Source organism: Nesoenas mayeri, assembly GCF_963082525.1.
Source record: "Nesoenas mayeri genome assembly, chromosome: 22".
Taxonomy (NCBI): domain Eukaryota; kingdom Metazoa; phylum Chordata; class Aves; order Columbiformes; family Columbidae; genus Nesoenas; species Nesoenas mayeri.
The window spans coordinates 1,996,831-2,008,854 of NC_137572.1; the positions used below are offsets into that span (position 1 = coordinate 1,996,831).

The following is a 12,024-nucleotide window of genomic DNA, read 5'->3' on the forward strand; positions in this document are numbered from 1 at the left end:
TAAAAATAGCATGTGCTGAGGCGAGGCGTTCGGGGTGGTGTTGCTAAGGGAGAAATTCGATTTCAAATCTAGGGCTGCGCCTTCCCAGCATCGCTACTCCCAAAAAATTAGGCCAAGCGGGGGCCTCTTGGGAATAAAAAACCCAATTTTCCGCCCGGGGAAGGACGTTTGGTGTTGAAAAACAGCCTAATTTTGGGGCAGGACGATGGGAAATTGGTGGGGAGGGGGGGGTACCTAATCGCCGTTGCGGAGGTCGCCGCCGCGGGTGCTGTTGGCGCATTCGGCGTCCTTGGGTTTTCGGTCGATCTCCCCCCCTTTGATCTTCTTACGGGTCATGTGGCCCCGAAAACTCGCTTGGATTTTGGCGGCGGCCGCGTTGGCGTCGGGGTCGTCCAGGGGGATGTCCAGGATGTCCTCGTCCAGCTTCGTGCACGCTCCCTCCTGCCCAAAATATGGGGGGTTTTAACCCAAATATCACGTTTCTCAAGCTCCGGTGGGTGCGGGAAGTGGGGAGTGAGCCGCAGTGATTTGTCCTTGGGGGTTAGAACCCCCCCAATAAACAACATTCCCCCCACAATTTAAGTCATCAAATAAGATCCTCTATTACCCTCGGCACTAAAAATGTGGGTTGTGCACTAAAAATGTGGGTTCTTTGCTAAAAACATGGGGGTTTTGCTAATAAGGGGGTTTTGCTAATAAGAGGTTTTTGCTAATATGGGGATTTTGCTAATAAGGGGGCAGTTGATAAAATTGTGCTAGAAATGAAGGTTTTTCTGCTAAAAATTTGGCTTCTTTCCTAAAAGTTTTTGGGGTTTTTATGCTCCTTGGGGGAAGTTTTCACCCATTTTCCCATCCTGAATTTCCCGGGATGTAACAGGGGAAACTGAGGCACGGCCACAATTTAGGGCTGAGCATCTTCCCCCCGCATCACCTTTGGTTGCAGATCCCCCAAGAGACTGGAAAAACACCCTAATTTTTAGCCAAGAGCCCAAATTTTTAACCAAAACCCCCCTAATTTTAAGCAACCCCCCCTAACTTTTAGGAAAAGACCCCAAACTTGTAGTAAAGAACCCTAATTTTAAGCAGAAAACCTTCATTTCTAGCACAAACCCCCATCATTTTATCAACTGCCTCCTTATTAGCAAAACCCCCTTATTAGCAAAACCCCCTTATTAGCAAAATCCTCCGTATTTTTAGCAAAGAACCCACATTTTTAGTGCACAACCCACATTTTTAGCGCATAACCCACATTTTTAGCAGGGGGGCAGGTTGAGGAGCGTATCTAATGACTTAAATCATGGGGGGAATGTTGTTTTTTGGGGGGGGGGTTCTAAGCACCAAATAGAAATCACTGCAGCTCACTCCTCCCGCATCCATCGGAGCGGATGCTGAGATCAAGGGGGCAAAAATGGGGATCGAATCAAATCAAATGGGGTTAAACCAGCGCTGGATGCTCCGGCATCAAGTGCATCATTTGCATCACCCCCCCCCGAGTGATTTACATTAGATTTATGGGGGTTTGGGGGTTTTGGGAGGGGACGGTGATTTGGAATCGTCCCAATTTGGGGGCTCCGTGAAGTTCCTCAGGTGTTTAATGGAATGTGAACGGCGGCGGCTTAAGTGACGGGTCCAGGGTAGAAAATGATGCGGTCGGGGTGGAAATGTGATCGGCGGGGCTGGAAATCCTATATGGAGGGTGGAAATCCTATATATGGTGGGAGGAAATCCTATATCCAGGGCAGAAATCCTATATCCAGGGCAGGAATCTTATATCCAGGGCAAGAATCTTATATCCAGTTGAGAAATGCTATATACAGAGAAGAAATCCTATACCCAGAAGGGAGGAAATCCTATATATAGGGGACGAAAATTCTATATGCAGTGGAAAAATCCTATATGTGGATGGGGGAAAACTATATCCAAGGGAAAAATCCTATGTGCAGGGGAAAAATCCTATGTGTGGATGGGGGGAAAACTATATCCAAGGGATAAATCCTATATTCAAGGGAGAAAATATATGGGAGGGATTGATTCTATATCCAGGGGACAAATGGTATATCCAGGGGATGAAATCTTATATACGGGGGGGAATTAAATTTGGGGGAGAAATCCTGTAGCCAAGGGGAGAAATTCTATATCAATGGTGGGAAATCCTGTATCCGTGGGGGGAAATGTGTATATATAGGTGAAATCCTATAGGAGGGAAATACTCTATTCAGAGGGGGAAATGTTATATACGAGGGGCAAAATTCTATAGGCAAGGGAGAATTCCTGCATGCAAAGGGAGAAATGCTATATTGGGGGGGAAATTGTATATGCAGGGGGTTAAACCCTAAAATCAGAGGGAGAGATTTTAATTAGGGGGGGGAAATCTTTATGTTTAAGGGGGAAATGCTATATATTTGCTCTGTGCTGCCAGCTGGGGAGGGGGAGAAAGGGGAATAAAAGGGGGGAAGAGGGGGAATAAAAGGGGGGAAAAGGGGGAATAAAAGGGGGGGAAAGGGGAATAAAAGGGGGGGAAAGGGGAATAAAACGGGAGGAAAAATGGGAATAAAAGGGGGGAGAAAAGAGAGGGAAAAGGGAAAAATGGGACGAAAGTGGGACCAGCTCCCCAGAGTGGTTGGGGGGAGGATTTTGGGGGGTTTCACCTCCATTTGGCCTTTTATCCACGAGCAACATGTGAGAGTCGCCAGGGGGTGGAGGGGGGGAAAAGGGGAATGAAAGGGGAATAAAAGAGGAATAAACGCGGAATAAAAGAGGAATAAACGCGGAATAGAAGATGAATAAAAGCGGAATGAAAGGGGGATAAGAGGCGAATAAAAGCGCGATAAAAGGCGAATAAAAGCGCGATAAAAGGTGAATAAAAGCAGGATAAAAGCGGGATAGAAGGGGAATAGAAGCGGGATAGAAGGCGAATAGAAGCGGGATAGAAGGGGAATAGAAGCGGGATAGAAGGCGAACCAAAGCGGAGCCCCCGTCTCCGGGGCCGGGGGCACTTTCCCGAGCGGGACGGTGAGCCGGGGGGTGTCAATTCGGGGGAGACGCAGAGTTTGGCGCCGCATCGCCCCCCACCCCCACCCCCCCCCATCACCCCGACCCCCGGGCGGCCCCCCCGCGGCCAGCCCGCGGGCTCACGTACGTTGCAGCAGTCCATGGCGCAGGCGGCGGTGGCCTCGGCGGCTCCGGTGGCACCGGCTGCTCTCCCGGCGCGGGTGGCAAGTTGAGCCGGTCCCAGCGCTCGCCTACGTAAAGCGCTGCGGCCGGGCAGCCTATCAGCTCACGGGGCTCTTCCCCCCCCCGCCTCTTTTTTATTTTTTGTCCCTTTTTTAGTGCTTTTATTGGTTGTCTCCGTCAGTTTTCCTGCGAGTCTTGAACTGGTTGAATTTGCAGGTTGTTGTTCGGTTGTTGTTTTTAAGGGGTGATGGGTGTTTGGGGGGCGGGGGGGGAAGGGGAAAACATGTGTGAGTTGGTTTAGGGGGTTGGTCCTGGAGGAGGATGAGGAGGAGGAGGATGAAGGTGATGAGCGTGGTAAAGGATGAGGATGAAGATGGTGAGGAGGATGAAATGGTGAAGAGGATGGTGAGGATGAAGATGAGGAAGATGAGGAGAGTGAGGATGAGGATGAAGATTATGAAGATGAGGATGATGAGGAGGATGAGGAATGAGGAGGATGAGGATGAGGTGAAGGTGAGGATGGGGATGAAGAGGATGGAGACAGGGATGAAGATGATGAGGATAAGGAGGATGAAGATGAGGACGACTAAGATGAGGATGAGGTGAGGATAAAGAGGATGATGACAGGGATGAAGATGATGAGGATGATGATGAGGAGGATGAGGATGATGAGGATGAGGTGAGGGTGAGGATGGGGATGAAGAGGATGGAAACAGGGATGAAGATGATGAGGATGAAGATGATAAGGTAGATGAGGATGAGGATGAGGATGACGATGACGATGAGGATGACGATGAGGGTGGGATGAGGAAGATAAAGATGAGGCTGGTGATGATGAGGAAGGTGAGGATGATGATGATGAGGATGGTGAGGATGAGGATGGGGGTGGGGCGGAAGAAGGGCATGAAGATGAGGATGTGGAGGGGTAGGATGAGGATGGGGGTGGGGCGGAAGAAGGGCATGAAGATGAGGATGTGGAGGGGTATGATGAGGATGGTGAGGATGAGGATGAAGATGATGAGGATGAGGAGGATGAAGATGAGGACGATTAAGATGAGGATGAGGTGAGGATGAAGAGGATGGGGACAGGGATGAAGGTGATGAAGATGATGAGGATGAATAGGATGAGGATGGAGATGAGGATGGTGAGGATGAAGATGAGGGTGAGGAGGAAGATGATGAGGTGGGTGAGGATGAAGATGTGGCTAAAGATGGGGATGAAGAGGATGAGGATGGGGATGAACATGAGGAGGATGAGGATGGTGAGGGTGAGGAAGAAGGTGAGGATGAGGAAGATGAGGACGGGTGACCACAGCAGCACATCCCCAAAAACAGAGGGGGGGGCTCTACTTTTGGGGTCCCCTCCCCGCTCTCAGGACCATCCCACCCCCCCCAAACTCGGAGTGTTTCCCAGGCCCCCGAGGTGACAGTGGGGACACAGGGGACACATTGGAGCGGGGGGACTCCCCCCGTCCTCCTCACTCGCCTCCCATTTGGGGGTTGCTAAGCAACCACAGAGACGCCCGTGGGCTCCGGAAACGCCACCATGTCCCCTCCCTGCGGGATTGTCACCGCGCTGTGACCCGCGCAGGGGCTGGTGGCACCGGCTGCCCTGTCTGCCATCACCGGCAATGTCACCATTAGTGTCACTGTCCCGTGGATGTCACTGTCCCCACTCCTGGCACTGGCACTGTCCCCACTGGTGCCACCGGTCCTGTCAGTAGCCCTGTCACCACCATCGTCCCTGTTCCCAGTCCCCTCACCCAATCCCAAACTTCAGCCCCATCATCACCTCTGTCGCCGACCCTGTCCCAATCCCTGACCTCAGCCCCATCAGCTCTGTCCCCATCCCTGTCCCCATCCCCGACTTCAGCCTCATCATCCTGGTCCCCACCCTTGTCTCCATCTCCACCCACAACCCCATCACCTCTGTCCCCAGCCTTGTCCCCATCCCTGTCCCCAACCCTGACCTCAGCCCCATCATCTGTCCCCATCCTTGTCCCTGTCCCCATTCTGACCTCAACCCCATCCTTGTCCCCATCTCTGTCTCCATCTCTCACCTCAACCCCATCACCCTGGTCCCCATCCCTGACCTCAACCCCATCCACCCACCTTGTCCCCATCTCCACCTACAACCCCATCACTTCTGTCCCCAGCCTTGTCCCTGTTCCCATCCCTGACCTCAGTGCCATCATTTCTGTCCCCAGCCTTGTCCCCATCCCCATCCCTGTCCCCAACCCCGACCTCAGCCCCATCCTTGTCCCCATCCCTGTCCCCATCCACAACTTCAGCCCCATCATCTCTGTCCCCATCCCTGTCATTGTCCCCATCATCACCCTTGTCCCTGTCCCACTGGTCCCCATCCCTGTCCCCAGACCCGTCCCCTGTTCCCCTGGGATGTTTACATGGGAAAACGACCCTTTTCCCTACTTTAGACCCTCCAGCTCCATCACTCCCCATTGAGGGACAACGGGATGTTTTGGGGTGATTTGTGCAAAGATCCAGCAAAATTCACCCCAAAAATAACACACAAAATACCAGTAAACCCCTAAAAATACACAAAATCGGGGCGTTTTGGAGCAGTTTCAAAGGCAAAGCGGTCGCCACCCTGTTTTTGTCCCCAAAAGCGGCCCCGGCCCTGGCAGAGCCGGCGGCTGCGGCTGCGGAGGAGGGACACGAAATGCCAGAACATTTCTAATCATTAACGGCGCTTTTGAGCCCGTTCCAGATCCTGATTTTTTTAAACCATTCCTTCATCTGAAAAAATATCCCCCCTGGGGAGGAAATATTGGGGGGACGCTTTTCCAGCAGCCCCTAAATCCCGATCATTTGGATGGTTTTGGGGCCGCCGCGGGTGGCGCGAACTGTCCTGCCAAGCGTTGGAGACGGTGGCGCCGAGGTGGTAAAAGATGCTTTAAAACCCGACGAAAATCCTTGGAAAACCACCCAAATGTGGCGCTGGAAAGGGGCCCGGGGCCGCTGGCAAAGCAGCCGGCGCCAGGGGGTCACGCCAGATTTCTTATTAGTATTATTTTCATCTTTTCCCCACATTTTTCCTTCCTGTTTTTCCCCCTGTGCCGTGGGCGAGCGCATATGGTACAAACAGGAATTAGGGGGGGGGGGGGCGCAAAATTAGGCTGAGCTTGGGCTCCCCTCCACCTTAAAATACAAATGTAATGGGTTGGAATGGGATTTGGGGACCCACCCGCGGTCCCCAAATCTCATGGCGGGGGGACAATGTCACCTCGCTGCTATTAAATGTTTTGCCGACCTGCGGGAATGCGGAGGCCTAAATATAGAGCTTAAAATTACCATCTTGAGCTCGGCCCAGCTCCTAAACCCGGGTTTGGTTTCAGGGAGGAATCTCAGGTGGGAGTCGCTAATAACGGCAGGGACCTCGTTAAGAAATATTCTCATTAAAAAAAAACTCATCCACCCCCCAAGAGAAGGACAAGAGCCCGGAGGGGACGTGAAGGTTTTTTGGGGTCTTTTTTTTGAACCATGGCACCTCGTTTTGGGTCGAGATGTTGCAAAATTGGGCCAAATCGGGATTTGGGGCGAGCACTGGAGTCGGCTCCCCAGGGGGGTGTCCCCAATAGGGGCTTTTTAGGGACGCACTTGTCTCTGCTGCATCACAATGAGGATGTTTTGGGGAGGAATCATGGTGTGTTGGTGCTGTTTTGGGCTCAAAAAGCCTCGTTTTGGGTGCAGGTGGCCCTTACTGTGACAACGGGTGCGATGCCGCTTCCCTCCTGAGCCCCAGGGACCCCGATTTCTCCGGCGGGACAGAGGGGACAAGGGGGGACAAGGAGGGACATCCTACCTGGAGATGGAGCTGGATGAGACCTTGGTCCTCCTGCGCCGGGTCGGCCAAGCTGGCTGGGAATGGAGGAGACTTGAGGCCATGGGGATGGGCACATATTTGGGGTAAAGGGTTTTGGGGTGCAGGGTTTCAGGGTGGAGGATTTGAGGGGTAGGGGTTTTAGGGGTGCAGGGTGTTGGGGAAGGATCTGTGGGTTCAAGATCTGAGGGTGCAGGATTTTGGGGTGTGGGTTTACTGGGGTACAGGATCCCGGCGTGCAGGATTTGGGGTGTAGTGTTTGGTAGGGCAGGGTTTGGGGGTGCAGGGCTCTGGGGTGTAGGGTTTGGGGTGTGGGATTTAGGGGTGTGGAGTGTGGGGCAGTGACACATTTGGGGGACAGAATTTCGAGGAGAAGGGTTTGGGGGTGCAGCGTTTACGGTGAAGGATTTGGGGTAAAGGATCTGGGGGTGCAGCGCTTTAGGGCATGTGTTGTAGACCTGTCACCCCAGGGATGGGCATATGGGGTAGGTCGGATACCCTGGGGATGGGCACAGAAGGTAGACCTGGCACTCCAGAAATGGGTATAAGGGATAGACCTGGCACCCCAGGGTGTGCGTGTGGGGTAGACCTGGCACCCCGGGGGATGGGCACATGGGGTACACCTGGCACTCTAGGAATGTGTATGTAAGATAGACCTGGCACCCCAAGGATGGGTGCCTGGGATAGACCTGGCACCTCATGTGGGATAGACCTGGCACCCTGAGGATGGGCACATGGGGTAGGTTTGACACCCTGAATAACAGGTGCACAGGCAGGTCTGACACCTCGGTGATGGGCACATGGGGTAGACCTGATGCCCCAGGGATGGGCACATACAAAAGGTCTGACACCCCAGTGATGGACAAATGGGGCAGCCCTGACACCCTGGTGATGGGCACATGGGGTTGGTCTAACGCCCTGGGGATGGGCACACAGCGCAGATCTGATGCTTCAGGGATGGGCGCACAGGGTAGAACTGACACCCTGAATAACGTGCACATGGGCAGGCCTGACGCCAAGGGGATGGGCAGACACAGGCAAGCTTGAAACCCTGGGGCTGGGCATGTGTGATAGACCTGGCACCCCAGGTATGGGCATGCGGGCAGACCTGGCTCCTTTGGGACGGGTACATGGGGTAGACCTGGCACCCTGGTGATGGGCACATGGGGTAGGTTTGACACCCTGAATAATGGGTGCACGGGCCGGCCTGATGCCCCACTGATGAACACATGGGGTAGGTCTAACACCCTGGGGATGGTCACACAAAGCAGGCCTGACACTGTGGGGATGGGCACACACAGGCTGTGTGATACCCTGGGGCTGTGCATGAGGGGTAGATGTGGCACTCCCCCCACTCACCCTTTCTCTGCTCCAGCAGCGTCTGGAAGTGCTGAGCAGCAAAACCCACCACGTCCTTGGGCTGCACCCGCAGCACCTGCCGTACCAGCCCCTCTAGCAGGTTCTCGAAGCCGTCAGGCAGTCGCACGTTGGTGCTGGAGAAGGGGACGGACATGGCCGCCTCTCCCCGGCTCCCTGCAGCAGCACGGTTGGGGTCAGCCGCGACCCGCACCCCAAACCGGGCGGCGCCGGGACTCGAACACGCTGTTCCAGGGATACGGGGGTTGGACGGTGGGAGGCAGCGCTGCCGCTAGGGGGCGCACGGCCACCTCGAACTGCGCATGCGCAGCGGCGGCCCAGCCCGCCCCCCGGTGCTCCCTCGTTCCCCCCGGGTCTCCCTGGTCTCCCCGGGTTCCCCACACCCCGGCCCGCACGCCCTTCCCCGGGCCCCGCGTCCCCAGCCCCATCCCCGGCCTTCTCCCCGCTCCGACCCAACCAGGCCGCGCCGGCGTCTCTGGCTGTGCTGAGGAAGCCGTTGCTTGGCAACAGCTAAGGGCGTGCCCAGGCCACGCCCCCGGCGCTGACCACGCCCCCGTGCCGGTACATCCATGCGTGCTGGCCACACCCCCATGCGCTGGGCACGCCCCGTGGGCGGGGTCTCGGCGCGGGGGCGGGGCCTGGCATGCGGAGCCCTTTGACCCCCTCCCAAGTGTCACTTCGGGGCCATTGCGACCCCCCTAAGACCCACTGCGGGGCCATTTGAACCCCCCTAGTCTTGCTTTGGGACCCTTGATACCCCCAGAGCCCCATTTGGGAGCCCTTAGGCCCCCCAAATCCTTTTTTGACACCCTTTTCCCCCCCCAGAACCTCACTTTGGGGTCCCTCAGTGTCATCTTGGGGCCATTGGGACCCCACCTGAGCCCCGTTTCGGGGTCACTGGCAGCCCCCAGAGTCACTTTGCGGCCACTAGGACCCCCCTGAGACCCATTTTGGGGCCATTTGAACCCCCCTGGTGTTGCTTTGGGTCCCTTGGGACCCCCAGAGCCCCATTTTGGAGCCCTTAGGACCCCCCAAACCCTCATTGTGATGCCCTTTTTTCCCCCTTGAACCCCACTTTGGGGTCCTTTGACTCCCCTCAGTGTCACTTTGGGGCCATTGGGACCCCCCAGAGCCTCATTTTGGGGCCATTAGCAGCCCCCCAGTGTCACTTTGCAGCCATCAGGAGCCCCCCAAACCCCATTTCAGGAACACTTGAAACCCCCTGATCTTGCTTTGGGGCCCTTATGACACCCAGAGCCCCATTTTGGAGCCCTTAGGACCCCCCAAACCCTTTTCTGACACCCTTTTTCTCCCCCCCAAATCCCACTTTGGGGTCCTTTGACCTCCCCCAGTGTCACTTTGGGGCTATTGAGACCCCCAGAGCCCCATTTTGGGGCCCTTTGACTCCCCCCAGTGTCACTTTAATATCCTTGGCAACCCCCCAGACCCAGTTGGGGCGCTTTGCAGCCCCAAATGATGTTTTACATAAACCAGGAGCCGCCTCCCCTGGGCTCCCTCCTCCCCGGCTCTTTTTTTAGCCTCAGCTCCACCGTCTTGGGGTTTATTTGATTTTTTATACATTTTTTTATATAACTCATGGTTCCCGGCACCTCATCACATGAGACGCTGGGACTCCGCAAACCAGTTTAACCGCGACACCAACAATTCTCTCTCCGCACCCACAAACCTTCCCCAAAACCCCCATGATGTTATTAGACTAATTTTAATCAAAACTTGTACCGAAATTCCGTGATTTCCCTTAAATCTCGCCGCTTCCTCAGCTCCGTGCTCCGTTTGCTCGAGCAGAACCGGAGGACGCTGTAAATTAAAGCAGAATCTTGAATAATGTGGATTTGCAAGGGAGTTGCTTCACTCCCTGCCTGGGGGCTTTGGGGGCTGCTCGGCGCTTATATTTTGGGGTAAAACTGCTGCTTTTTGGCTCCTCCACGAGCCGGGGAGCCCGGAGGCGACGTGTGAGTGAGCGGGGACGCAGGAAGAGCTGCAGGATCCAGCAAATCCGCGATGGAAAAGCTTTTTCACGCCTCTAAAATTAGCCGGAGCCGCCGCGGCGTCACGCGCGCCCAGTTCCTCCCAGTCCCAACCAGTGGCGGCTGCTCTGACACACGTTTTTCTGCAGGGTTTTTCTTGTTTCATCCCCAAAATTCCTGCCCGAGGACCCTCGGACGGTGCAGATGGTAAAATCTGCGCTAGGGAGAACTAGGGAGGTTTGGGGGGCCAAGGAGAGACTTGGGGAGCCCTGGGGAACCCAAGGGGGTGAAGTGAGGCTGGGGAGGGACTGGGGAGAACTGGGGGGCACTGGGGAGACTTTGGGAGCCAAGGAGAGACTTGGGGAGCCCTGGGGAGAACCGGGGAGATTGAGGGAGTCCTGGGAGAACTGGGGAGCACTGGGGAGAATTGGGAATGAAAGGGGAGCCCTGGGGAGAACTGGGGAGACTTGTGGAGCCAAGGAGAGACTTGGGGAGAACTGGGGAGCTGAGGCAAGGTTGGGGAAGAATTGGGGAGCCCTGGGGAGATTTGGGGACCCCTGGGGAGCCAAGGCAAGTCCTAGGGACCCCCAGAAAGCTGAGGGGAACCCTGGGGAGCCCTCCCAAATTGGGGAGATTTGGGGAGCCAAGGAGAGACTTGGGGAGCCCTGGGATGCCCAAGGGGGATGAGGTGAGGCTGGGGAGGGACTGGGAGGCACTGGGGAGACTTTGGGAGCCAAGGAGAGACTTGGGGAGCCCTGGGGAGATTTAGGGAGTCCTGGGGAGCACTGGGGAGACTTGAGGAGCCCAAGGGGGTGAAGTGAGGCTGGGGAGAACTGGGGAGACTTGTGGAGCCAAGGAGAGACTTGGGGAGAACTGGGGAGCTGAGACAAGGTTGGGGAAGAATTGGGGAGCCCTGGGTGGATGAGGAGAGGCCTGGGGAGATTTGGAGAGCCCTGGGATGCCAAGGGGACCCCCAGAAAGCTGAGGGGAACCCTAGGGAGCCCTCCCAAACTGGGGAGATTTGGGGAGCCAAGGAGAGACTTGGGGAGCCCTGGGATGCCCAAGGGGGATGAGGTGAGGCTGGGGAGGGACTGGGGAGAACTGGGGGCACTGGGGAGACTTTGGGAGCCAAGGAGAGACTTGGGGAGCACTGGGGAGATTGAGGGAGTCCTGGGGAGCCCAAGGGGGTGAAGTGAGGCTGGGGAGAACTGGGGAGCACTGAGGAGAATTGGGAACAAAAGGGGAGCCCTGGGGAGAACTGGGGAGAACAAGGTTGGGGAAGAATTGGGGAGCCCTGGGTGGATGAGGGGAGGCCTGGGGAGATTTGGGGAGCCCTGGGATGCCCAGGGGGAGCCCCAGAAAGCTGAGGGGAACCCTGGGGAGCTGAAGGGAACTGGGAAGATTTGGGGAGCTAAGGAGAGACTTAGAGAGCCCTGGGATGCCCAAGGGGGATGAGGTGAGGCTGGGGAGGGACTGGGGAGAACTGGGGAGCCCTGGGATCAATAGGGGAGCCCTGGGGAACAAAGAAGAGTCTTGGGGAGAACTGGAGAGCTGAGACAAGGCTGAGGAGGAATTGGGGAGCCTCATGGAGACTTGGGGAGACTTGGGGATCCCTGGGAGCCAAGGCAAGTCCTAGGGACCCCG

General features: G+C 55.9%; 1 protein-coding gene across 1 annotated transcript; it reads right to left on the reverse strand.

Annotated features, from left to right (window-relative positions):
• Positions 1 to 234: 234 nt before the first annotated feature.
• Positions 235 to 3,162, reverse strand: NRGN (neurogranin; the record flags this gene model as incomplete). Its single annotated transcript, XM_080357918.1, has 2 exons — positions 3,140 to 3,162; positions 235 to 441 (listed from the first exon to the last, which is right to left on the reverse strand). The coding sequence occupies exons 1-2, from the start codon at positions 3,152 to 3,154 to the stop codon at positions 235 to 237; spliced, it is 222 nt and encodes a 73-aa protein (XP_080214044.1). The 5' UTR covers positions 3,155 to 3,162.
• Positions 3,163 to 12,024: the final 8,862 nt, after the last annotated feature.